General features: G+C 42.4%; 1 protein-coding gene across 3 annotated transcripts in view; it reads left to right on the top strand.

Annotated features, from left to right (window-relative positions):
• Positions 1-27940, top strand: part of STAB2 (stabilin 2) — an 87702-nt gene that overhangs the window by 41985 nt on the left and 17777 nt on the right. For 2 of the 3 annotated variants that reach the window (XM_074901963.1, XM_074901961.1), the window contains 26 exons: positions 2327-2463; positions 2815-2929; positions 3883-3960; positions 4138-4230; positions 4344-4451; positions 7152-7283; positions 8365-8490; positions 9839-9895; positions 11074-11169; positions 11668-11863; positions 12394-12489; positions 13484-13529; positions 14925-15001; positions 16480-16605; positions 17145-17218; positions 19017-19088; positions 21782-21901; positions 22349-22396; positions 23550-23633; positions 23734-23880; positions 24274-24399; positions 24740-24799; positions 25307-25483; positions 25566-25655; positions 26419-26565; positions 27796-27852. In XM_074901963.1, the coding sequence (XP_074758064.1) occupies positions 2327-2463; positions 2815-2929; positions 3883-3960; positions 4138-4230; positions 4344-4451; positions 7152-7283; positions 8365-8490; positions 9839-9895; positions 11074-11169; positions 11668-11863; positions 12394-12489; positions 13484-13529; positions 14925-15001; positions 16480-16605; positions 17145-17218; positions 19017-19088; positions 21782-21901; positions 22349-22396; positions 23550-23633; positions 23734-23880; positions 24274-24399; positions 24740-24799; positions 25307-25483; positions 25566-25655; positions 26419-26565; positions 27796-27852 (2685 nt within the window). Of the gene's footprint in view, positions 1-2326; positions 2464-2814; positions 2930-3882; positions 3961-4137; positions 4231-4343; positions 4452-7151; positions 7284-8364; positions 8491-9838; positions 9896-11073; positions 11170-11667; positions 11864-12393; positions 12490-13483; positions 13530-14924; positions 15002-16479; positions 16606-17144; positions 17219-19016; positions 19089-21781; positions 21902-22348; positions 22397-23549; positions 23634-23733; positions 23881-24273; positions 24406-24739; positions 24800-25306; positions 25484-25565; positions 25656-26418; positions 26566-27795; positions 27853-27940 lie in introns of all 3 variants that reach the window. The other variant, XM_074901962.1, reaches the window with a different exon arrangement.

The following is a 27940-nucleotide window of genomic DNA, read 5'->3' as shown; positions in this document are numbered from 1 at the left end:
AACCATGAGCCTTTTAGACTTTAGAAACGGGAAACTCACAGCAATACTCCCATCACACAGCAGAAGCCCAAGCTCTGGAGAGGCATCAGAGTGCCTCTCCTGTCAGTCACAGCAGGGCTGATCATCCGGTTCCCTATTTCTGCCTGATCCCAAATTCAGGCAAGTAAGGAAGCTCCACAAGCAAAAGATCAAGTTACAAGCCACTCTCTCTGAAGCAAGGGGCTACATAAGCCATGACTAGCTCTGTACATAAATGCACTTTAGTCCAGACAACAAGCAGTGGGGTTCAAGCAGAGCCTCAATATGCCAAGTGGCTCCTTCCAACTTCTCTCATGCGATAAAACTACAAGCAAATGAAGAGGGAAGGCAATGCCTTACCCTTCCCATTTTCACTGAGCGCCATGCCAGGAAAATGCAACCGTATGGCTGGTCAGTCTGCTGCTGCCATGGCAAACAAGGAAAAAACAGTCTGTGCCGGCTGAGATGCAGGACATGAAGAAACAGATTAACTTGTTTGGCTTCAGATTAGGGAAGAAACACCAATTTAGATGGAAAAAACACCCAGATATTCTGGATTGATTGCCACTGTCTGCTTTTTATTTTCACATGCTATCACTTATAACTAGGGCAGCAGTAACATTAGAGGTACTACACCACTGTGGTTGGCACTGTATCAATAAAGATCATGCTGTTTCTTCAACAAAGAGTTTAAAACCTAAATATAAGAAACATATAGCAAATACACGGCAAACAGAAAGGAACAGGGATATGTTAAGGAAGGGCATCAGAAGCAGAAGTCACAGTGTATTAGTTGCTTTCATGTTTTCCAAAGTTAGACGGCTCAGGGACCATTAAAGCACGCAATTGCAACAGGGACCTCAGGGACCTGCTGAAAAGAGAGGCCAGTGTGGCCAATTTAAATCAGTTATCTGCCTGGCCCAGGGCTCAGGCTGCAGCACTGGACACTGTACAGAGAAACTAATGAAGTTAAAGAAATGAGCACAATAAGAAAGGCTGCTCATCTGCTAATGTGGTCTTTAGATGATGAAAGAAGCGGCGGAGGGGGGGTGGTCAGAAATCAGGGAACAGTTTCTGTATAATCTGTTGAAACAGGGACCTGGAAATTTCTGTGACACTTCAGAGAAATGGTATCCCTTAAATAGTGATAGCTACAAAGAAGAGCAAAACAGGGAGGTATATCCATCTGTGGAGTTTTTAACTTCATAATTGAGCAGGAATGTGATGTTTACCACTTTTCATAACCAAGTATTTTTCTTGCTGGTCAGGAAGGATGAGAAAGGGAAGTCTGTTGCTATTTCTATATTTAAATATTTGGAAGGTGACAGTAATGATGGCTAAAAAGAAAGATGATCTTAAGAGAGACAAAATTCCCAGCTATTTAAGGGAACCAATTCCCTTCTTGACTTAAAACACAGTATGGGTATTGAAGGACTATCAAAAGCAAGCCAGCTTTCAGGCAGCATACCAGCTGCAAAAAGGTAGAACCCAAGATCATATTGCTCCCTCAAGTTTTGCAGTACCAAAAACGGCAAGTTGTGGAGCCTCTGAAAAGTTTGGAGAACTCTTTCAGCAAGAACACATTCAAATCTTTAGCTCTCCTTTTTCTACCCCACAAAAAAAAATCTACAAAGCTGGAAAAATCTTCTTTAGTGGAGGCTCTCTCCATTCTTAAGGCAGGTACAAACATATGGAAGATGAAGCAGTCCATGTACACTACAGAGCTCACTTCCCCCACCTAAAATTAGATCTGTCAGCAGAAAGCTTCACTGCAGTGCTAGTGGCACAGCTATCCCTTGGACATCTTGAAAAATCCCAGTCGTGTTAAATAGTCTTATTCCAAATGGGAACATTGTGTTACGTGTGTTTCTTATGGTTCATAAGCCTTCTATCTATTAAATAGTGTGGAGTGCTCTGTAAGAGCAGGTTACTTGAAGTTATCAGTAACCACTAGTATTTATCACCATGATATTTTTTTTAACATTCAAATACATAAAATAAAATCCATGAGACAGACTCATTTTTGTGGGAGGCAACTTAGGTGTTTCATACTAAAAACCAATTCTGACCTAAATGTTGCTTCTGCTCTTTAAATGCCGGCAATCTATCCTGTATAAAATGGACACTCATGTACAATTTTTGTATAGCTCTAAGTACTTTTGTTCAAGTCATTGCTCCGCATAATAGTTTTTCCTCTCCATGCTGGTCACAAAGCACGTCACATACTCCACCTTGCTAAAAAGTCACCAGCTGCTATTTATAGATCATCCTTAGGATTAATTATTTTACCCTCTTTACTTTCATGCAGGAGGCTGAGATAAACTCGGTATTGTCAACCACCTCAAACCTAACTGTCCTCGTTCCTTCTCTCCAAGCAATTGAAAACATGGATGAAGATGAGAAAGCCTTTTGGATGTCAAAGAGTAACATCCCAACTCTACTGAAGTATGCTAATGGATTAGGGGTTTTGTTTTTTTAATGAATTGCTTTTTATGCCAAACAAGCCTTTGTCTGAAGCCACTAGAGCAAGACAATTATTATAATTTTAAGGGAGGGACATTAGATTCCCCATCTAGTTACAATGGTATGAATCTCTGTAGCAACTCCACTGAAAACAAAGTCATTAATTGTATTATGTCAGAAATGTTTAAAGGCCTAGCTAAGATCAGAACATAGCTGAACTAGGTATTGTGCAAACAATTCTTGCTTTACACCGGTTTTAGAGACACTAAGCATATTTATCTGAACAAAAAAAAGGAAAATACAAAACCTTCAAATCCAGTTAATTTCCTTTAGGTATCATGTATTGACAGGAGCTTACAGCTTTGCTGATTTCCAGAATTTATCATCATCTGACATGCTGGCAACATCTCTACAGAGCAACTTTCTACACTTGTCTAAAGAAAATGGGGTGAGATGACCTGCAAACCACAGTGGTATCATATACCAAACCCTAACCATCACTGCCACTTTCTCATATTACAAATCCACACATGTACCTGTATTTAAAAAAAAAATAATAATCATAAAATTAAAGGAATGGATCAATTATATTGGGCCCTCTGGGAGAAACATTAACTTGAGTTTCTCCACCACTTTACATAGCTGAAATTTGTCCACAATGTTATTTATTCCTAATGTCCTAGTAGCTGCTAAAAATGCTGGACAGTCTTGTAGTCAAGCAGAAGCACAGTCCCTGCCTGGAGCAGCTAGTGTGAACTAATTTAAGACAAAAAGTATCAAGAAAACCCAATAATTTATTTTAGGGAACTGGGAAGGTAGGAGGAAACAGCGATGTCGTGCATGTGTCCACATGTGCAACCTGATTGTCCCAAACCACCTGAAGGAAATTTTAATGGTTAGCAACTACAACTGACATCCCTTTCCCCTCAGCCTTGTTATTTAGTACTCCACATTCTGAGGATTTTCTGGAAATAGGTATGGCCCTTTTTAAGCAATTCATCTCCATTAAGGGAGGGAAAACTTCCCCCTACCTCCATGCCCCAAAGGAAAAATCATGAATGGTGTCCTTCAAAACTGCATAGAAATGGGGGGGCGTGAATCAGCACAGGAACTCATCCTGCATGGGGTAGGGGTGAACGCACCTACCCCGAGTAGCCACCCCAGGGCAAGCAACCCCATGGTTTTGCCAGTTTGTGTTGGGGGGACAGCACAGAGTCCCAAAGACACCTCTCCTGTGCAGGGTTCCCTGAGGGTAACCCAGCCTCTGGTGTGGACCAGCCTGAGGAGAGCTGTGGTGGACCCCAGGCAAGCCTTTGGGAAGGTGTGGAAATTCACAGCATGAAACGAAGGGAAACTACCACCATTGTGCCAAGCAGACCCTCTCTCCTCTCCCTCTTTCAGAACGTCACCCTTGAGGGCGCTCACATCGTGGCTGGCGACATTGCATCCACAAATGGGATCATACACGTTATTGATAAGGTATACAGCCACATGGGGAGGATTTGTTCCTCTGCACAACAAGCAGTGGAAAATAATTAACAGCTTTTGGAAAAAAAGTATTTGCACAGAACAGCATTTTGTCCTGCATCTGATCCTTGCAGGTGCAACCACAGCGTGTGCACATGCGCTGACGTGGGATATCTGCTCCCTTTTCAGGTTCTGACCCCACTCCGCAGCACCGTCATGCCAAGGCTGCTGGCCCGCCTGGAGCAAATGCCCGATTACTCCATTTTCAGGGGCTATGTTATTGTAAGCTTTCACATCGTTTTAAGATTAGAAGTGGTTCTCTGCTTTGTTTGCATTTGGACTGGTATTAGACTATCAATGGTTATTCTGATTTGGTTTTACGTGTTTCACAACAGCAATACAGCCTGGCAAATGAAATAGAAGCTGCAAATACATACACAGTCTTTGCCCCAAATAATGATGCCATAGAAAATTACCTAAGGGATAAGAAGTCTACTACTCTGGTATGTATTACTCACAAGACTTGTCTTAACATCTCAGTATCTCACCTCGGTTTCAAGTGGATGGATTGAGAGGACACAGAAATAGGAAAAGGGATTTGGTTTTAACACAAGAGGTAGTGAGGAGGGATGGATCCACCTGGCTTGCTGGAAGAGCCTAGCTATTTGTTCTGGAGTTGGTACTTCTCTAGATTAAAACCACGCCGATAATATCCAAGACATTTCATTAGCAGACTTTTTTTTTTGGGGGGGTGGGGGTGGGGGGGGTTATTGTAAAGAAGATCCAGTACAGGAATGACTAGGAATAAAACTGAAATGAGTTTCCTAGGTGAACATGTCCAGACCCCTGTCATCACTGGCAACCTCATAATTAATAACACTACAAAATATTATGACTCTTAAAAGTATCCAGATGCCTGCCCTGTCACTCCTGCAGGAACACTATGGCCAGCCACTTTCTGCAGACCAGTTTACAAGCACTGTTTGTCAGTCCCATGACTCAGAAAAATTTCCAAACTTTTCCTGGCTAGAAAAATGTCCTTGGTTAAACCCCATTGCTGCTGCCCACTCCCAGGAGCCCCACACCAGGCTCCTGCCGGACCTGGACACCAGCTCCTCCCACTACTGCAGACAAGTCCGATCCACCTCCCCTGCCAACATCAGTCCTCATGCCCAGAGCTAGTTTATATTATTTTGACAGCACACCTCCGGCCAGTTTATATCCTTTGATTCTTATGCCAGGAATATCCTTTAGCTGAAACAACTTTCTCTCTCTGGCATTTGTGCCCTGACATATTTACAAGGCCAAACAGCCTTCTCAATCCTGTGGGTCTCCTCCCAAGATAAGCTATCCATTTCCTGCATCATCCCAGTGCCTTTCCTTGTATTTGCTCCAGTTTGAAACAGCTTTATCGAACACACGTATTGAGAGCCACACCTTGCAGAGAAAGCTTCGCCCATGACTTGCTCAATGACATTAATACTTTCCTGCCTCTTCCGTAAATATTTACCCTGACGCACTCTGTCCCTGCTTTCATAGTCTCCATTTACAGCCAGGAAGCTGAGGAGCACAGGGTTCAAATAACTCACCCCAAAACATTTACCACCAACTAGCAGACCCATGGCAAAAGTCCTGCTTGCTGCCTCACCAGAGGAATTCATGCGTGATCAAGCTACACCTGCTCAAATTACTTTAACTGCTATTTTAGTTTTCATGACACAACATCATTTCTAGATCACTGTAAGAAGCATTTATAGCAAAATTTGAGACGCATGCAGGATACCAATCCCACTGGATTTGGATTACACACACAGAGAAATCCTTTTCATTTCCACCACTTACCAATGTTTCTTCAGTCTTTCTTCTATCCTCCCAACCTTGTCTGGTGTGGCAATCTGACAAAGAAAATCAGAACACAACCATAAGGTTGAGCTCGCCTAAGCCTTATCCTCTTCATGAAATACCTTGGGAGAAACTGCTACAAAAGGAAGAGCTTGGCACAGGGAAGAGAACCCATTTCTTGGCCTTGATGAAGCAAGGTTTTGTTCTCACTTTCCTAGTGATTAAAGACAGAAATCAAGATAAAGGAGAGTTAACTTTTCCTCCAAATCATCCAAGTCAGGAGAATTAAACAGGGTTGGACACTGATCAAGATTATCTCTATCTTAATTCCCACTTTCTTGACTGCAAATATTTCTTTGTCAAATATGTGAAAATTAAAATAGAATAGGTCCCACCCTCAGGGATGTAAACCCCACTATTTCACCCTGTGGGCAAAGCCAGGCAACGTCACAAATCTTGCAACCTGGTGTTGGTTCATGTTTTCACACACTTTCGAAGGAGCAGAAGAGCAAGGAGCAGTACGAACATTCAGAACAAGGGGACAGTAGACAATAGGATTTCCCACAAGCATCTTTTATTGCAAAGACACAGAGCTGCAGCAGCATTTTATCTGTTGGCTAGACAGCTTCTAAAGACTCCAAATGCCCCAGCTTCTCTCACATCTACAAATGTCTCACAAACACATCCTACTTCTGCTTCCTTCTCCAAGTCAGGGAGAGCTCTGGGAGTCCCTTGCTTTGGAACAAGATGCAGAGGCCTTGGGAAGGCCTCACAAAATTCTGATGTACAATGGAAAATTTCACCACATCAGTGAAAAATTCACACACTCTAGCAATGAGGCACAGAAAACTTTCCATTTAACAGGTACTCTAAGACTTTATTGACAGAAGATGACCTTAAAGACTTAAAAAAAAAAAAAAAAGAAAACCAAACACTATAAATTACTGCAAACAATCATATATAGGTGATTCAGGGATTCCCAAAGGAAGAAAGAATGTGTATGGGGAAGATCATAAAAGCACTCATGAATATGCAACTTTCAATGTCAAATGAACTCATGAAGTTCAGAGTCCTAAAAAAGTCATCTGACTGATTTTTCTCTGAATCTGTCAGCCAGCCTTATACAAAGAGACACTGCCCGGCTCAAGCAAACCATGGTCTCATCAGTTCAACAGCCTTTTATCCCCCATGGTCAATAATGATTCTTTATGACAGGAATGCAGACTCTCCAATATTCCTGCTGGCAAAGCTTCTCTGTAAATCTAGGCAATCTAAGTTTGGCTTATACCCTTTGGGAAAACTGTCTCTAATAACTTTTCATGCTTTGTTATGTAACTCTGAATTTAATTGTGTGTTTGCAGGATAAAGGCCAAATCCGCTATCATGTTGTGCTGGATGAGAAGCTCCTGAAGAACAGCCTGCACAATGGCATGCACAGGGAGACCATGCTAGGGTTCTCCTACCAGGTTGGGTTCTTCCTCCACAACGGCCAGGTATTGCTGTCTGCACTTGCTTGGAGAAACACGTTTCCTGCTTTTTACAAATCTAGCTTCAACTCTAAATTAAGATGCAGTCAAAAGGAACTGTGCAGCGCCCATTAGCTTCTGGGATGTAACAGCACAAAAGTTGTCACTCAAATGCACTGTCTCTCTCAGAGCTGCTTAATTCAGAGTCACCCTCAAAGAGATCTTTAACTGAATTTGATTTTGGTTGTGCTGTTCACATTTAGCATTGCATTTTAGAAGCTACTATGGTGGACGCTCATCTCTAGCAGCTACAAGTCTGCAATGCAAAGCAGTCATTAATCCGATTTCCAAGAGCTATTAGAAACCCACCTTCAATTATAAAACATTAATTCTATTTTCTGTGGATTTATTCCATTTCCAATCCTAAGAGCTCGAAGCATTGGGCAATAAATATGAACTGCCTTTCAACACCACTCATGGGAAAATCAAGCACAGCCAGATTAAGCGATGCACCCAATTTTGTGGCACAGATGGGAAGGGAACTTGGTATTTCCCCTCTGTCCCAGAGTTCCTTCTGGGCATAGGCAAAGGAGGACAGCAAGTTTCTTACTAAAGCAGTTTCAGCCCTGCTGTTTGCTCTGCCCACGCCATAAGCTTTGAAAAGTATGTGCTCATGGAGCTGTTGGTAGTGAGGGCACAATGGGAGTGTGGAGTAGCAGTGAGATGATGAAAGTCCTCCTTGAAGAAGCAGCTGGGAGAGCCTCTCTGAAGTCCCTCATCCCCCACTGACAGCAAACCCAGCTCTTGGCTTGCTTTAGGCTCCTTCTTTAAACCCTTTACCTTTACACCCCATGGTGAAAAAATCTGCTCTGCCAAATCCTATTGATAAGAAACTTCAACAGGCTGCAAGTCATCTCATGCCCTCAAGTCCAGTGAAGCTCTTAAATGCAGCAACTGGGATGTGAACAAATGCTCAAAGTTAACTACATTCATTGGTTTTCCTGAAGTGAAACTTGCACATTGCTCCTCCTTTCACCTCCTACTGCTAGTTACCATATAGCTACCAAACAGCTCTGCTGCTTTCTAACTGATTGCATTTCTTTTGCAGCTATTCATAAATGATGCACCTATAAGCTATACAAATGTTGCAACAGACAAAGGAATTATTCATGGATTGGGAAAGGTCCTGGAAATCCAGAAGAACAGATGTGACATCAATGATAGCATGATCATCGTAAGTGGTTCTATTCGTACAGAGGCTTAGAGCCCATGGGAGAGGTCTATAGCCAAACACAGCTCAAATGTACAGGATAAGTGACACTATTTCCCAGTAAGGAATGCACGCATTTTCCACGAGAGATATTCCTACCAGAGTTTTAGCATATATTAAGACATATTGGATCCTGCAATTGGTGTACTGACAGCCTGGATACAATATAATCAGAGTAGCACAGGAATAAGCAATTCCTGAGCTTTAATTTTCAGAAAATAATTGTAATGCACTATTCTAATACATCATCTTAGGCAGATCACTTTTTATAAAGTAAACAAGTGGAAAAAATGGAAAATAAAATATTTTTAGTAAGGAAAAATTTTTCTTTTCATTCCAAGTGTCAATTACAACTGCACGTGCACATGAATTCCTTATACCTTCTGAGTAAAGCATTCTCCGTCTTTTGTTTCTTTTACATATGAAATATAAACGGGTTTACATTCCTCTAAAGAATAGGATGCGATTTCCTCAAACTGGCAGAGGAAGGTTTCCTTTCCTGAGTGAGTCAAATAGGACAGCAACCAGGCAACTTACCTCCCTTTTTATGAAGGATGCAACAAACTAGACAAGGAAGAAAAAGTGAGACTTGTGCTTCAGTTACAACAAATTTAACAGGCATGAACTTTTGCAGCTTAATCTTTTCCTTGGGATACAGTCCCATATTTGAGTATATTTCACTCAAGGCTTTTCCCCAGCTTTGCTCTCTCAGGTCCTTTGCACATAGTCCTTTGTTTTCACATGGAAATTTATTTTCCCTGCTATATTCAAATGCAGCAACATACTTCAACATGCGCTTAAGCCTTACTAAATGTAAGGACATAGTTATCTAAACAGGAATAATATTAAACAGGGTCTGCTAGGTACAACATATATCTAAGAATTTTGTAGAAGCTGACCTTACGTGTGCAAATGATTCACACACACATATAGCATAGGACATACACATGGTATGAGTTTTCCATTTCTAAGCTGTCCTTGCCCTTGTGCCACAGGCAAAGTGTGTCCTAGCTCAGGATTTACCTTTTACTGTGCTTTGAGTGGGGAGGCCTTTAGGAAGAATTGCTCTAGAAGAGCAAAGAGAAATATCCAACAGATCTTTCCTTCTCCTTCCCCTTGGGAGAAGGCTTCTCATGGGGCATCCCTACAGATCCACTGGTAGGGATGTTCTTCCTTGCCGAGCAGTCCAGCTACCCTCACCACCTTTACCAAAGGGGTCATCCTGACTGTACCCTGAGGGCTAGGTTTAAAAATATAGCTGGAAATTATGCATTTTTAGTCTGTTAACTACCTCTCATCTGTGTTGCTTAAGGAAAAGTGTAGAAGTTGTTCGTACCCGTCAAGGTGTCCCCCAGGAACAAAAGAAATAGTAAGTATTTTATCATTAATACTAATTATTTTTTTATCAAAACTGAGCAGAGATGCATTTAATCCTGGTTTTAATATAATTGCCTCAGTTTCAACAAAAGTTATTGGAGTTACATCAGCCTGCTACATATATTACTTATAGTCAGTAGATTCAATCCACCCTGAGAGCAAGTGAGCAGAATCAAGAGCAGCTTAAAGATAGCCTTATCCTGAAAGACCAGTTTCTGGTGTGCATTGGGACAACTGAAGCCTTCTCTAACTATAAAGGTGACTTCTACCATGCAAAACTGAGGGACCTGAGCGTGGTCTGGAGTAGCTTGCTAACAGGGGAATTACAGAAGCAGCTTTTAGCCCTTCAAATCAGAACAGAAGGGCAAACTCAGTGAGTTATGGTCATAAGGAGACTTGGAGTACAGGGACTTTGGATGCCCCGGACCAGTACATGAGAACTGCGGATATTTTGCAGGTTCCTGCCAACCACAATAAGACCTAGAGTTTCTTGGCGTCTAAATTTCTCTGGGAAAGCCCCTCTGCTGGGATTATAGAAGCATATTTTCCTTTATACCTTTTTCTGTTTTTTAATTAATTATGTCAGTAACATGAATCCAAAGCAGGTTAAGTCCCATCCACCCCGTTATTGACTGACAAAACCCAGCTGAAGTGTTCATGGGTAAAACTCAAAAACATTAACATTTCCTTGACAATGAGCAACAGGATGCTCATCTCAAATCTAACAAGTCTACAATGAGACTGGCAAGGCTTCAGCAAGCATTCTTTCCCAACCATGTCCAGACCTGGAAGATAACACTTCAACAGCTGTTTTAGCAGAACTTTAGCTCTTAGTTTTCCAAGAATTAGGAAAAACAGGAAATGTGTCAGAAAAAAAAAAAATATTTGTCAAACTTCAGAAAAAATTTCTATTCAATTCTGAACAAAGGCAGTGTTGAACACATCTTTAAAATGCCATAGGGCACTGAGTTAAATTGATCATATGTTCACTAGCAAAAATCACTTAGCTAATGCATTTTTATTTCTAAAAGTGTTTCCTTCATTTTCATTGTGAATGTGTGAGGCAGTGTACAGCATACAAAAAGTTAATGTTCCATTTTTTTTAAAATATTTGAAACTAATTGATCAGTATTACTCAGAAGTGTAGCTGTTTCTCCAATTTTTGTTCAGGCAGGGGCAAAGAAATACTGTGTTCTCTCGGAAAACAACATGAGATTGTACACCATCCAGATCGGGTGCCAGACAAAGTGTGCTAAAACTGTCATTGTGAGTACACCGCTTCTGTTGCAGTAAAAGCCAGACACCCCCATTCCTGAATTTCACCCTCTTCGTCATCCCCACTAAACATATATAGCACATCAAGGCAGTCCCTGGCAATATATTTATAGGCCAACCTACAGGTTGGAAGATTAAAGGCTGGTGAGGGCTGCAGCATAGGAAGGGTTGGGAGCCAATGTGGTGCAGAGGGAGCACAGGTTTGGGGAAGATAATCCCATGCTAGTCCCTCACAATCTTGTCCACCTTTCCCTGGGGGTGGTGGAGGACACCTGGGTCCCACCAAGGACCTGGGGTGGCAGCCTGAGCCCCAGCACAGTAAGGAGCGTGGCCAGAGACCAGCAGAGATGAAGCACTGTGAAAAATCCAGATCTATAGTTCACCTCCATCCAGCAGCAGTCCCCAGAGATGATACCTGCCAGCCACATGCTTGCTGCCATGCTTACTACCCTGACCCTGGCCCTCAGCACAGCATTTCTGGGTTTCCAGACGCGGGAGTGCTGCGCAGGTTTCTTCGGACAGCAGTGCCAGCCCTGCCCGGGAAAAGCAGGGAACGCCTGCTTCGGAAATGGCGTCTGCCTGGATGGCATCAATGGTACGGGTGCCTGCGAGTGTGGAGTGGGGTTTGTCGGCACGGCCTGCGAAAGCTGCGTCGAAGGCAAATATGGCCGCAACTGTGATCAAGGTACTGAGCATCCCCAAACCACACAGGCACCTTCGCTACTCTTGTGAGATGTCAAAACCTTCCCCTTAGTTCTTCTAACCATGTCCGTTCTAGGTCCTGGAAAGGTACATCATTTTCAGGGTAATAAAACAGTCTTAAAAACATCATTAACCCCTTTTCCTTCCCCATTATGGTATTTTCCCTCTACTCTCTTGTTTGGAGACAGTGCCTCCTACTCTGGCATGCTACAAGCTTAGAACAGCATCCAGTAAGAATAATCCTCTTTAGTACTGCTTTTTCAGCAATGCTTTCCCCTTAAAATACAGTTTCAGTCCCTGTATTTGTGAATAGAGGAAAGAGAAGCGTATTTTGAAATTAGATTTATTCTATAGGTGGAAGCCAATAGGCACAAGCCAAAGCATTTCTTGAAATAGCCTAGAGCAGAAGGTGCCATCAGCAGAAGGTGTCTGGGCCATCCCTCCTGCTCTTCCTTCCCCTCCCTGCCTTGCTGCACACACTGCCTGGGGGTTCCCTCCCATCTCTCCCCACAGCCTGTGCCTGCATCCACGGGAAATGCAGCAGCGGGATCAGCGGGGACGGCTCCTGTGAATGTGACATTGGCTGGAGAGGGGTGACATGCGAGACCGGTAAGTGTTCCATTGCTTTTTTTCTGGGGTGAGAAGTGAGCATTTCAGGAAATGCCAGAACTACAGCTGTGATCACATCCCAGTGCACTACCAGATATCCAGCAGCTTGGGAAATACGGGTGACACCCCTGTGCTATGGCAGTTAATTACCTTATTAATAGAGACCCAGTTGAGTCTTAAAGGCCTTACTTAGCTAATTCTCTACCTGTGTCACCCTGTATCTGTCCCAAAAGAATATCCCATTAGTTAAGTCTATATATTTTGCAAAGCAGAGTTACCTAGCACAGAGAAGGTCAAACAGTTGTCTAATCTGCCTGGCAGCCAAACCACCACACTAGCACACTTTGATCCTCAGATCAAAAGCCTCTCAAGTGCTTCAATAAGCTGATTTAGCTACAAAACACTGGATATTAAATTCTGTTCTTGCTAATAAAAATTAATTATCAAATAAATCATTTTGTGTTTAATAGAGTTCCTACAGGCAGTAAAATTATATTTTAGTTAGACATAATTAAAATGTATTAAATAACTATTTCAAAACTCTACATATAATAGAATAAAATAAAAAATGGTATAAGCACATTAATAATATCATTCAATATCAGTTTTAAATTTGGCCAGGGAAAAAATAGTAATTAAATTAACTTTATAGTTGGAGTTGCTATAGTTACTATACCTGAGCAAATTTCAGTTCCTTTAGAAAACCCACACTTATATAATTAAACTAATAATGTGCAAAATTCACCAGACTAAATACAGATAAATGACAACTGGTGAAATATTTTCCCGGCAATACATTGACAAGCCTCTTCCTCACAACTGAGTCAAAGTGGCACCCACTGATGGAGTCTCTATACAGACTGAGCGCAGTTGTCTGGTGCAGAACTCGTAACAGACTCCAGCTCTTCATGGTGGGAACAAAATACTGGGAAACTAGAAGAATTTTGACCCAAAAGGTTCTGAACCCTGTTTCCTTTTTTTTTTTCTCTTGCAGAAATCAAAGAGGACGCATGCAATGCCTCCTGCCATACCAGTGCTAAGTATGTGTGAAATCCACTTATATGGAGGAGAAGGGAAGAGCAATGTTAATGTAACATATTCAGTGATAACACCAAAAAGTTCAAACCACGCATGCTAAATGGGGAAATAAATGGGACTTGGGGGGACCAGGGGGGAAGAAAAAGGAGAGCAAAAAAAGAAGTGAGATAACCTACCATGCAGTATACAAAGAAACGGAGCCTGCAGCACTGAAAAGAACAGGAGACCAGGGCAAGATTGATCACAAAGGCAGGTTTCTGAGGTGGGCTTTGTCTGCTCATCCTATTTGTCCCATCCACCACCACACACAACTGAGAAATGCCATTGGCACCAGTGACTTCACCAGAGAGCTGCATTTGACAAGAAACAGCTCTCCTCTTCACATCAAAATATATTTAAAAAAAAAAAAAATGCTCTCAGCAGTCCAGTACCAATACTGGGACACTAATTAGTTTTCAGAGGAGCAAGTCACCCCCTTTGAGCCATTTACTGAAGTGCACCTGAACCCCATCATTGACCAGACAGCAAGATTTACATTATCAAAGACATTTTAAAAACAAGGAAAGGTCGCTGGCAAGGCTCATTTTCAGCCACAGCTCTTCTGTAAGAGAAGAGAAACCAGAAGGGCAACCCTCCTTTTTCACAGACGTAGATCATTCTCTCCCCCGCTGCAGTTCACAGCAGTGATATTGTACCAGGCTTTTTTGTCAAAACTCCACTCTCAAGTTTGCTCAGGGGGATCCCACACATACTGGCATCAAAACAGTGTTTCTGACAGGAGAAGCAGACTGTTTTTCTCTTGAGCCTTGTTCATCCACTGCCATACCCCTGCAGGTACAAGGATAGCTACAGGCATAGCAGGAGTGGCAGGGAAGGATGGGATTGTGCTGGCTGCATTGACACCAGGGAGTAACCCCTGTATTATACAGTGTTCACAGGACAGTAAACTCATGTTTGCATCCAGAAGGCCAAACTGTTGAAAAAAAACAAACTTGAACCCAGAGGACTCAGATACCTGGCTCCCACCCTTGAACATCAGTTCTGCTGCATCCCTCAATAAATTGTGTGCACAGAAAATAAAAATTTGTGCACAGTTTTTGGGTGAGCAGGCATGCAACTTCTGAGGTTCTACATGAGAAAAATAGGACACTGGATGACCAAAGCATGCATTTTTAATACTTAAAATAATACATTAAAAATGGCATTTTGAAAGCCTGGTCCAAGTAGGTTCATTTTTATGGTCATAACTATAGCATACTGTATACTTAAATGTTTTGCTATTTCTATGTGACATTACCTTTGAAACAACGCACAAAAACAAGGGCTGTACAAAAGACCTAACTCCTTTTCTTTTTTTTTTTTTTTTTTTTGATGTCTTTCTCTTACTATTTTTTTAGTTGCCTTCTCCTATCAAATGGCACTGCCTATTGCAAGTGTGCAGCTGGGTTTGAGGGAAACGGGACTTTCTGCACAGGCAAGTGTGTTTCTTCCCTTTTGAAAAAAATGTTCTTGGAGCACTCTGTGGTGATGATGGAGCTGGTGAGAGATGAGCACTTCCCTATGCACCAGTTAAAAAACAAGAATCACTGCCAGTTTCCTCAAAACAACTAAGAGCCCAACAGGTGCAGATTCGTAGCAAACAAAGGGCTCAATATCTCCAAGCTGCAAGGCATTGTGCTAAGGGAGACCAGAGAAAAGGGAACATGCCGTGCACAACCCAGGCCCCATTGTTTGCAGAGTAATGAAACCTGGATTATGACTTTTACTCCTTTTCCCAACAAAGCCCAGCAAAGAGAGGCCAATTCAGGGTACAATAGCACTTCCAGCAATTGGAAGCTGTATAGCCCTACTGTTTCCTCAGCTTTCTGAACTTGCACAGATTTCTGGGGTGGTAAAACCAGCTTCTTTAGACCAGAGAGATCTGAGAGACTCTCAGAAAGGGGCAAGAGCAGTTTATCCCAGGTGTTCCTTCAAGAGTGTGGCATATCCAGACTTACAAAATAGACTGCTTCCAGCTACAGCGATTGCAATTAATTTTACAATTGTTTTACTTAATCCTTAACTGATTAAAATACTAATGCTTTTGGGAACAGAAGCATATTTGTCTACTCACAATGGCTGGCAGGGTCCTAATCCAAGATTTTAGCAGTTTCACTGCTTTCATTTTCTCTTCTGGCCCAAATCAACCAAATCCATTTTGTTCTACGGGTGGGAAATTCCCCACGCGCAGGAAGAGGTGTGTGACACAGGTCACCCAATAGTAGCTCTGCACTCACCTTTATTCCCCAGTACAAGATGCCTGAGCAAACAAGTTACAGGACAAGTCATCTCCCCACTCTGGCTGTTACAGGTGCTGAAACAGCAATTTGGGATCATTTGAGGCAAAAACTAAAGCAACATTTGAAGATCAGAAAATGCTCCCTCCTTGCTCTCAGGGTAATCCAAGCAAATTCAATTTGCAAGCCTCTGACTCATCCAGAGTTGGAGAGACAGCACGAGTATCCATATGAATAACCAGGATTTTTGTCACAGGAGGGCTGGGTGGTATTACACTCTAGACCTCCTGCAAGAGAAGGTGTATGATCTGTGTGCAGTAAAAGGCAAGCTAAGGGAAAGCTCCAAATGGCCATTTAATCTAGAGAAGAACGTGAAGGTCCCTTTTTTGCTGCTTGGTTGGAATAGGCAGAATCAGAAAATGAGAAGTGATTGAAAGTCAGTCCAGGACAAATTCTTACCTTCCAGACTAGAAGCATCTTCTCAGGTTTCCCTCTTCCCTAATCAATAAGATGTATGAAATATCTGGCACTAATGAAATTATGTCTTTTTAAATCAGAAAGATTCTGTGTTCAGAAAATGTTAGCAAACCCCTTTAAAACACAGAGGCAACTGAATCTGAAAAGCAAAAAGCCATTTAATCATATTGGTTTAATCTCGGTTGTTGTCACTGTTCAGCTATTGATGCTTGCAAGACTAGCAACGGTGGCTGTTCTGCCAAGGCAGAGTGCAGAAGAACAACGCCTGGCAATAGAGTGTGTGTCTGCAATGCTGGGTACACTGGAGATGGAATAGTCTGCATCGGTGAGCATTTGCAATGTCTCATATAGCACACGGAAGGAAATTACAGGAGTGGGTTTTCCTGTAGATGGAAGAATCTTCTTCCACTATGACCCAGAAGTGCAATTTCCTGATACTGTAGACCCTGATGCTAAAGGCATCTCTACCGGCCACATGGTTGATAGTACTTGGCAAACCACGCAACTATAGCAGTGTGGTGTGACACCAAAGCTTATTAAAAAAAATCTGTCTCTCTACACAGATAGGCCCATCTTCGGCAGCTTGATATGCTCATGCTCCTCTGACCACTGCAAACTTAGACTTTTAGACACTGTTGTATCATACCTCCCCAGGTATGGTTTTAGAAATGCTGATGGCAGGGTTTTAGCCTTCACCAAGACAACTGCAAGACCTAGACTGAAGTATTAAGTAGCTAAGGGAATGAATTTCATTGATTCACAGTTGTCATAAACCTGCATTCATAGTATGCTTTACTTAATATTCTCCCTTCTTGAGTTTTCAGAAGTCACTTTTTTTTATTTTACGGTTTCTGTTTTATAAAGAAATCAACCCTTGTCTGGAGAGCCATGGTGGATGTGATAGAAATGCAGAATGCACACAGACTGGACCCAATCAAGTGAGTACTTGTCAGTGCAGATAAATAAAACTGGCCAACTGTTTACAGTTGGATAAAGAAAGATTTCCCCGTCTCAACTTTGTTTTTAAATGGAAAAGTGGATTTCATAACAAAAATTCTGAAAAGTATATGCTTCCCTCAAAAAGGTATTTGATGGAGAGCATGGACAAACATGAAAAAATCAGTTTCAGTAAAAGAAACCCAAAATTGCAGAAGAAAGCAGTGTTTTGCTCTTTCAAGTAGTTATTTTTCTTCTTTGGGAGGTTTTGATGTGAAAACCTGTCAGTTTGAAAGTACTGCCAGATAATGTTTCTTTTATTGTTATAGAAACTGTCCATGGGAAAATTCCATTTCAGACTAGCCCTTCTCCCAGCACAGCTCAAACATCCTCACAAGGAAAAAAACCATCCTGAATCACAGTTGTCGTATAGGGGTTACAGTGTACCAGCATCCACTCGCTCCTCCACTGCTCTGTGTCTCCCATGCAGAAGTACCACTTATTCTTCAAAGAAAGAAGAACTATAGAAGGACAGTGGGGGAAAGGAGAAACAAATTGGCCCAGGCAATCAAGTGACACAGATTAGTGTTTCTGTTTTTATAACAATCTCAGAAGAAGCTGAACACCCTGATTACAACACTTCTTATCATCCCCCTGTAGTTTCATACTGTCTGTTGGCAGGACTGTAATCCTCCTGTGAGCACTGCACAACAGTATTTCTTCAAAAGCAATGCAGGAAACAGAGACCAGAACTCAGAGGCCACCTCCAGCCTTCTGGGTGTCCAGGGACAGGAGGAGAAATAACCCCATCAACCCTTGTTGCCAGTACTGATCAGTTAACTCTTTGCCTTGCCTGTCATTTGCAAGTCAGTACATTTCTGATGGGAGCACAGAGCCACTTAATTCCTTCCACATCCCTCTAGACAAGACAGGTGATGGCTATTTTCTTCCATACACCCTTCACTGGGGATGGAAGTAGTAGCTAGAACATGATTATTTATACTTCCTTACCCATGGGAATATAGTTAACATCGGAGCAATAATAACCTCCACTACAAAATCCCAGGACTGCAGAGTCACATTTATACAACAGAAACACGTCTGATTTCTGTTGGGCTTTCAGTCATCCAGGTACATAAAACACTGCTATTACACTGCCTAGCAGTTTTATTTGTGCTGCAGAAATCTCCTTGAATTTTCAATCTCCTACATATTAAATGTGAATTCTAAACTGAGAGCCATTAAGCAGTGAATTGGAGACGAATGAAGTAATTTCATTGCAACCATGTTAATTTTTCATCTTTGTGACAACTGCAAGTGCAAAACAGAGTCATCATGACACAAGTGTCAAACGGATTACCAGTTGTCAGTAACATCAGGACACAGTTCCAACTGTGTTTCAAAGATTTGTTTCATCACTTAAAAAAACAGGGAAAGAGAAGAGAAGAGAGGGGAATGCCAACCTATGCAAATAAAATGAGGGAAACAAATTAGAGGTTTAGCCTATTTTGCCAGCAAGTTGGTCATGTGCAGATGTCAAAGAGATAATTTCAAATAAGCAGGACAGCAGAGGACAGACAAGAGATGGATGGGCAGAGGAAGGGCAGATAGAGCCTCCCGGAAATTGTTACTCCTCAATCTCAGTCTATGGTTGCTCACGCTGGCTAAGAAACTGCTGCAGAAGAGATGATGTACACCGTATCACTATGAAATAATCAAGCAAAAATAAATTAAATATAAACATGCTGAAAAAGATCAAACATCTTTCCATTTATGCATATCATCTGTTTTTGCTTGTAGGCGGTATGTAACTGCTTGAAGGGATACTCTGGAGATGGTAAAAGATGTACATATATCAGTCTGTGTTCACAAGTAAGTATCCATTTAAGGAGAGTATTTAAGATCTTGCTATCATCATTGCACTTTTGGGATTTGCAAGCCTTCAAAACTAAGCCAGATACGCCCAGAATCAACTTATGTTAACTTAGCTAATTTTTAAATGTGCTTGGTTCAGTACACCCTTCAGTGCTGTCACTATTTTAGAAACCAAGTATGCAGTAAGGGCTTTTCCTGGACCACAGCCTGGATGTAACACAAGTGAGGGCCCAGACTCACCACTGAGTCTTAAAAAACCACTTCAGATCAGACCTAGAGAAACAGACCCTCATCTGCAGTGGTAAAATGTAAATCATATCTTCTCAGCAAATTTTTTGTCATTGCTGGAGTTCATATAAAAAACCCACTATCTAAATTTGTCTTTGGGGGACAGAGGTCTTATGAACATTTCAGTTAATATTAAAAAAAAAAAAAAACAAAAACAAACAGTTTCTAGGCAAGACAATTAGAGAGCTTGGCTCAAATGATAAGAAAAAGAAGTGTGATCTACTACATGTTACCTGTAAAGAGAAAAAAAAAATCTACAGTTCAGGTTGTTGATGCTCAGGGACCAGTTCTAGCTGTTCTAGGAGCCAGGTGGTTGGGAACCAAAGAGAGTAGTCTATGGTAGATCAAAACACCTATTTATTTTCAATGTTGTTATGTCAGTAAGTCCTCTGGTGTGATTTGGGACTGTATCTGTGCATCCTGAACAAGAGAAATGATCAACTGCCAATATACACGTCCCCTTCTCAGTCTGAAATTTTTCCAGCCTAATCAGATTATCAAGTCTTCACATTGCTGCATCATTACCAATGAAATCCATGTTGGGGCAAAGAGGTGCTCAAGGGCCTGGTCTCCCTGGAGTAGATGTTTCCAGTGGAAACTCCAGCGGGAATTTCAGCCTGCAGGCTCACCTAAGGCAGAGCTCCCATGGGGCAAGTCAAAGAACAGAGCTCCGCAGTCCCTATGGCCATGCATAGGCTGCATCTCAAACGCATCCCTGGGATGCAGAACACAGGGTATCAACACTGCAAGCTGCAGCAGAGGTGGTTTAGTGAACAGTGAAACGGAGGAGGTGAGATGACGGATGGCAGAATGGAAGCCTCTCCTGATGGGGAGGTTAAAAGAAAAAAAGAATTTTCTACACCAACCATTTCCCTTCTTTCCCTCTGCAACACACAATGCAGTGCTTCCCGTGGCATTCCTCATTTTGTCCCTCACTTACCACTGCAGGCTGAGAATTGGCCACGTTTGTTTCACACGAGCTAGCTCACATACTGCAAGCTACGTGCTTGCACCAGCCGCATTGCTCTGCTTGGCAAGCTGCAGCAGGGACATATCCACTCTCCTGTGCACATTAATCCTTTGTGCTCCAGGCGCAGTGACAATAATTCTCACCCTCCCAGCCTGGCCTGTCAGCAGAGTTTCTCTCTAACCTTGAAAGGTTGCAGAGATGAAAGAGCAAGGGCAAAAACATAAGCTGGAAGAAGGGGAGCTCAAAGTTATGATCTACCACTTCCTAAGATTCTGTACGCATTTGCCTTTTCCTTATGCCTTGTTCCAGCAACTTTGCTTCCAATTGGTTAATTATGCTAGGATAATTAAAGATATATTTTTAAAAAATACAATTTTGAGAAGTGTTACTGTCAGACCAAAGGCTAATCTGACTTCACTATGGCAAACCTCTGGGCAGAAAAGCTTTATGGGAAGCTATGATAAACCCAAGATTGCCAGAAGTCCACCTAGAGCTAGCCAAATAAATAGCAAGTGCACCCAAGCCCACTAATTACAGTCAGTACTTACTATGGCCTGTCAAGTCAGGCCCCATGGTAGCTCCCAAGAGAGCTTCTACTGCCACTCATGGCCCATGGGAAAGGATCACCGAGATGACCAGCAACATGAAGGACACATGAAACAAGCATCAGGAAAGAAAACAAGATGGCTTCCCAATTTCTGTTGATTTGCTCTCAAGTCCAGCATAGAAACTTATCTGTAAACTGAGGTTCTACCTGGGGAGCACTCACCTGTGATTGGGCAGAGCTCTGAACCCCAACACACTGCTTCTGGTTGAGGAACATCTCCTCTTCACACAGAAAGCTTCCTGGAGGCAGGCGGCCGAGGAGGTGCATCACTGCTGCTCCAAGCCTTACGTTGCACTGGTGGTGCACCCAGGCGTGAACAGGAGATGTTTTAGAGGAAAGCACATGTGACAGGTCCCCATTCCAGCTGGCCTGGGCCATCAGACAGCTGAAGAACAATAGTCCTATGCTAATGCTCTTCCAGAAATCCAGGCTCCTAGAACCACAGAAGTGATGTACAGCTGTAAATAGTTCCCTTCAGTGTAAATCAATGGTGCTTCAGCAGAGCAGTTACAATACATCCCCAAGGTCCAGAATGAAACCTGCCTGGAAATCTTTTGGATCCTTATAACACCATGAACTGAGTATAAAAGGAGGGAATCAAAACTACATCTTCTTCATAAAAGGAGAGTTATTTCTTATGAACCTTAAATGCTCTTTATGGTTTGCAAGAAAGCATATACTATCAGAAGCTCCAGTAAGATCTCATTTCAAAAAACTGTTGGGATTAAGTCTTTCTAAGCTATATACATTGGGGGGAAAAGTGGTGAACTAGAATTGTTCTGTACACCTGGCAATGAAGGAATTTTTAAATTTTCATCTTACAAGAATAATGGAGGCTGCAGTGAATTTGCCATCTGTAATGACACTGAGCTGACAGAAAGGACCTGCACCTGCAAACATAACTACGTTGGGGATGGATTTAAGTGCCGAAGCAATATCTTCCAGGTACAGTGCTGTACATGTTTTCTGTCCCTTATTTTTCTTCAGATAGTTATTTAATACAATGGCTGTCTCTTGAAACATGCCTTTTTTTTCTTAAACAAATTGATAAATCTATCCCAGAATTTGAAACAATCCCAATCCAAGAAATCAGGAAGAGAAACAGGATGCTGCAAGATAACCTTATCTGACTCAGAAAAAAAAATTAAAATAAACAACTGATAGACAATCCCTATGACTGCAGTACTACAGACTTAATACTGGTACTTTTAGGTGTCAGAGAAGCCTGTTTTTGATAGAGCAAGGTAAGAAAAGAACAGGAGCAATGCAGATGGGCAGCATTTATTCTAAGCCAGAAGTTTCCTTTCTTTTCCAAGTGTTGGATTTATTTGTACTCCACAGATGTTGTCTCATGTTTGCAGCACTGTTACAAAGCCTTGTTCTTGATTGCAGGAACTTCTCAGAGACTCCAACACATCTAGGTTTTATTTCCATTTAGAGGTAAGAAAAGGTCAAGGTTTTTGTTTTGTTTTGTTTGGGGCGGGGGGAGGTGTGTGTGTCAGGTCCCTCTCTTCATTTTTTGCCTCAAGGAGGGAGCAGGGAGCAGGCATGAATCTGGCGTGTACCAACATCCTTCAAACTTAATTGGAACTAGATTTGGATCACCAGCCACTAATACTGAAGAAGCTTTAATTTAAACCATTAACTGTCATTAAAACCTCTAGAGAATTAATAGTAAAGACTAATATCCCAGGGAAATGTCGGGCCCCCAGACCAGGCATAAAACTGAAGCTTTCACCCATTCACAGTCTGAGATCTTCCAGCACATCTCTCATGAATTGTGATGTGAGCAAATACCATCCCTCTTCTACCCTTGCTGCATTTCCAAACTGCGATGCTGTTTTCAGTTGCTCCTCAGAAACGCCGCAGGATGCTGCTGTGTTGGTGGACAGCCAATGTGCACTGCCAGTTCTCACTGCTTTTTGGAGACTGGCAGTAGTAATCCTTTACCCTGAGCCTCACGGCAGCACAAATCTGTATACTGGTCTGCTAGTCCAAAGACTCATATTTTAGCTCTAATTATGCTACCATGGTAAACCGATTTCTTCCTATCACTTTAGCAGAGCTCTCTTCTTTAGTTTGTCAGTGGTGATTGCAAAGTGCCTGCAATACCCCAGGTCCATTTGTCCCTCTAACAGTAATTAATCTACTCCTGGGTAAAAGCAACCACGTAACAGCTAAATGCATGTACAAACACATGTATATACCCACTCTTGACTAAGCCAAGATGAAAGAGTTTATTCATCTTCCCTTGCCCAGGAGGGTGTAGCCTTCCTCCACCCTCCCTACACTTAGTAATGGTTGAGAGCTTTCCCTCTTCTTCTCCTGTTCGTTATTGCAGGGAAAATGGCAACTTGGCCATAAACCAAAATCTTCCATTTGATACCCATGGGCAGTGGTGACAGGGCTGGGAAGGAGAGTGCACAGTGTACTGTGAGTTCCTCTCACCCTTGCATTGCAGGGAAGTGAACTCAACCTGCAACAGCAACAGGGCTGTGGGCACCACTTCCCACTGAGCAGGGCTGTCCCCATCGCTGCATGATGTTATGCACATTAATGACTCATTACTGCTTTGTCCTCTTAAATTTGGCAGGCCTTGTCTATCAGAGATGTTGCAGGCCCTGGCCCTTTCACTCTGTTCGTACCTCACACAGACGTACTAAACAGCGACCCACGTGTAAGTAAGGTGGCCAGAAGCTTTTGGTGAGCTGGCCATGAGCTTTTGGATTCAGACACCTTGCTCAACTGCTTCTCAACTCCTCCACTTTCTGCTGTAGGTCAAGGACTGGATTGCCAAAGGAGTGATGGCTCAAGTCCTCCGGTACCATATGGTGAGCTGTGCCAGTCTGCTGTACAGCGACCTGACAACAATCACCAACATCACCTCTCTCCAAGGGGACCCAATACACATCAGCTACTCTCAGGTAACAGAGCATGAAAAGGCGGAGGACAAAACAATAAAACAGTCTGTTCTCACTCAGCTTTTTTTAAAACCTTAATGGTTCCCTTTACTCCTCAGTGCCCAAAAATAAATAGCATTAAAGGAAGGTTGCCCATTTAGCTGAAGTGTTCAGCACTTATCTGCTGTTCAGAGTGGAGTTGTACAGCCCCTGCTTTGACACAAGTTATTTTAGGCTCAGACTCTGGCTTTATGAGCATGATGAGAGTCTGAAAAACCAAAGGGCAATTTATTAAAACTGAAGCTACGGTTTGCTGTGGAGAAAGGATGGTCTGGGTTCATTGTACCAAAGAAATTTGGCATCAGCCTCACCCTCCCACAAGGTTCCACAGAAAACGTGTTTTTGTTGCCTTTCCAGAACTCACTGGTTTTGAACAACAAAGCTGAAATTATACTCAGTGATGCCGTGGGCACAAATGGTGTGATCCATATTATAAACCAAATTCTGGTGCCATCACATATGCAGGATTTCCCCCTTAAAAAGGTACGTGCAGCTCATTGCCATTCTCAACGCAGGGGTTTTTCCACAGTTACTGTTAGATATATAAATCATGTAAGTCACAAAAAAATCCCAGTGATACTGAAAAGACCTTATACAAACACTGTTTGACACTGCTGAATAAGTTAAATGTTATATTTAAAATTCATCCTGGAGTTACAGTTATACTAAGAACACTATAAGAAGGTTTTCTGCACAGGGCTTTTACAGTGGCACTGATTTTGTAACAAAAGTGACTTACAGGGAAAAGCAAGCTAATATCTGCTTTTTAAAAAACCTATGTAACATATTTATTAGATAAATTACTAAATTCCTCTTTTTGTAGGAAAGCCTTAAAATTGTTGCAGCCAAACATGGATACATCCTATTCAGCAGTTTGCTAGAGGTAAGGACACAAGAGACAGCACCCATTGGGCAAAGGTTTTAAACACTTTTTTTTAAAAAAGGCAAAAGCACAAACATGGCACATGGCATTACTAGCAGGATGGCATTCAGTGGAGCCAAAGGGTTCACACAGTACATGACAACCCTGCTCATCACGCGATTCCTCTCCCACAGAGGTGGGGGGAATGTCAAGCAGACCCACATCCACCTTTTCTCTCCACATTCAGCTCTGTCCTACCATATGTCATATTATGTGGCCAAAGTTTGACTCAGGTATGACGCATTGAGCCATCAGCCTGGTTTTCAGTGGGCAGCCCTGGGTGATGAAGCGCTTCTGAGAATTCAGACATGTAACTCAACTTGGGCAACTCTACTCAGGGTGTTTGCAGGCTGGTGACCAGGCAGCCCACAGGCCACTGCATCCCAGTTATACTAGACACTCACCCCATAGGGTCAATCTCGGTTTAGATGGAGCATTAATTCTGCCCAAATTTTTGGTATTTTGCAGAAAAACAACCTGCTTGGGTTGATCAACGATCCTATTCATAAACCCGTCACACTCTTCTGGCCCACAGACACAGCTATCCGTGGGCTGCCACAGGAGCAGCAGGACTTCCTCTTCAAGAAGTCCAACACGGACAAGCTGGTGCAGTACCTCAAGTTCCACATTGTCCGTGATGCTGCGGTAAGCCCTTGCTTTTTAGGAGCATTGCCAAGGCCAAGACATGCAAACCCAGCCATGTGCATTTCCACCATTTCTTTCCCAGGTGTTGGCCTTCCAGCTTCCCCGCTCCACCTCATTGAAGACCCTGCAGGGCTCCAACCTCAGCGTTAGCTGTGGGGATAATGGGGATATCGTAAGTGTTCACTCTGCCAGCACACTTACCCCTTGTCCCTGCTGCAGGGTCCACTCATGCAGACCCCACTGTGCCTGCACATAACCCCCAGAAAGGGCCAGTGGCACCAAAACTCAGTTAGTCTTCACCAGTCCATGCCAAGAGCCACAGAACCAGAGCAGCCACCCCAACAAATTCAGCAAACTAGACAGTTTGCAAGACTATCTGGAGCTGTCACTTTCTGTGTTGTAAGATGTTATTTGTTCAAAACAGCTCTCAGTTACCTCAAAACTGAAATACTAACACATTTTAACTTCTCCTGCAGTGAAATACACAATGGAAAACTATTCAGTGAACCTGGCTTTGACAGAAGCCCCATGAATGTAGCATCTCCATGCAAACTGGTTTGTAAACACTTACAAGCTAAGATTGCAGGTATGCATGCAGCCTGTTAAACCAGAACCACACCATGTTTTTCTTTGCAAATGTATTGGATCACACCTGGCAAGCAACTGCCTCTGAAAATGTGACTGACACTAAATGTGCATAAGGTAAATCTGTAGACACAGGGCTGGCATACTCTGTCCCCTTCAGGAAAGGCAAAAGATCTGCCCATCTGTCATGTTACAGCATTCAGCTCTAGGTCCCCAGATTGGAGGGGAAGCTTTAAAAGACCAGAGGGAGGGTTATCTCTAACACTCACGCAAGACCTGGATTCAGCCTGTCCCCAAGGAAGACTGTCTCATGACTTGTCATGCCCCCCTCTCCCCATCCCATCCCTCAGGGCGCCCTTTTCCTGAATGACAGACAGTGTAAGATAGTGCAGCGGCAGCTGGAGTTTGATGGGGGCATCGCCTACGGCATCAACTGCCTGCTGACAGACCCCAGCCTAGGAGGACGTTGTGACAGCTTCTTTACCATGGATTTCATGGTGAGTACCCTTTTTTGGTCCCTCACCCTGGCAAAGGCACAGTCCCAAAGGTCAAACTCCATCCTCACAGAGACCAGGGATACACTCGCAGCAGCTTTGGCACTACTGAGATTAAGTCCTGCCACTTCAGGCTGGCTTCACCTGCCCCACTGGTTAGAGCTAAGATCGAGAAGCGCAGCACAACACCTGGAAGGTACACAACAGAAACCCTGTTTCCACACTAAGCACCACACAAGACAAGCAGTTTCAGTTAGGACCAGCTTAGTGAGCCCTGCCCTTCAGTAAGAACAGTACCTTACAAATGCAAGCATAGATTTGAGCAAGGACAGATTTTCCTATGGCACTTTTAAATTAATACAAATCCACACTATGAATTTGGTCATAAAGACTGCATTTACGACGTTCCCAGAAGTTTACAGAAGAACAGTGTTGCTGTCCCAACTGCACAGGATATTAAGGACACAAGATAGAAAACTGCTTAGTCTATTAGCCAGACTCTTGGTTTCTCACATTTCTTGCTTTCACAGAAATATCCTTTAGCATACCTGAACAGGCACTGGTAGCGTGGACAAAGTTTCCTCTGTGAACCTTGATACATCCCACAAGCAGGAAGTTTTGAAAGCCATTTTTAATTGGTTTCAAGACCAAATTTACTTCACTTTAATTTGAATGTATGAAAAAATTACCAAGAAGTAAAAAAAATTCCATGTAGCCAGTCTTAAAAAAGTTTATTAGAATTTATATTTCACTTATAAAACCAACACTCGTGTGTATCCCATCTGCTCAAATTACCTTTTGTTTCATTATTTTGTTAAATGAAATAGATATCATTTCCTCAGATCTGTCCAGTGCTTCCTGAGAAGTAGCCATTTACCTCTACTCCAAATTAGACATCCAGACCTGATGCAGCCCGTGTCAATATTTGTTTGAAGAATATCAACCGTTTATTTTCCCCTGCTTGTTTAAACCCAGAGCAAAGTTTCTTCTTCCAGAACTTATCAAAACTAATTTCTTGCATTTCATGGCACTAAATTAATGTGTCTATTTTGATGTCATTCTCCTCTCTTCTTTCTCCAGAGTTCTTATAATTTGTTTCAAGCATAATAAGCCTACATTCTTCTCTGCTCATTATTTGCTGCTCTTGTAAAACAGACTTTTTGTCCATATCAAATAGCCTTTTGTTGCCATTATTTAAATATAATTTTTTTTATTTTCCATTTTGTACAACAGGGGCATTGTGTTAGCTGTTTCAGTAATTCTAAATGCCCTCCAGGGACAAAACCAAAGGTAATACATTAAAATCTTGCATTTAAGCAGTCTCAGTGGCTCTTCTCTGTACTTCACACAAGCAAACTAGAATAAGTTGCTTTGGAAA

The sequence above is a fragment of the Athene noctua genome, chromosome 3 (genome assembly GCF_965140245.1).
Source record: "Athene noctua chromosome 3, bAthNoc1.hap1.1, whole genome shotgun sequence".
Classification (NCBI taxonomy): Eukaryota; Metazoa; Chordata; class Aves; order Strigiformes; family Strigidae; genus Athene; species Athene noctua.
This window is presented reverse-complemented; position numbering and strand designations above follow the sequence as displayed.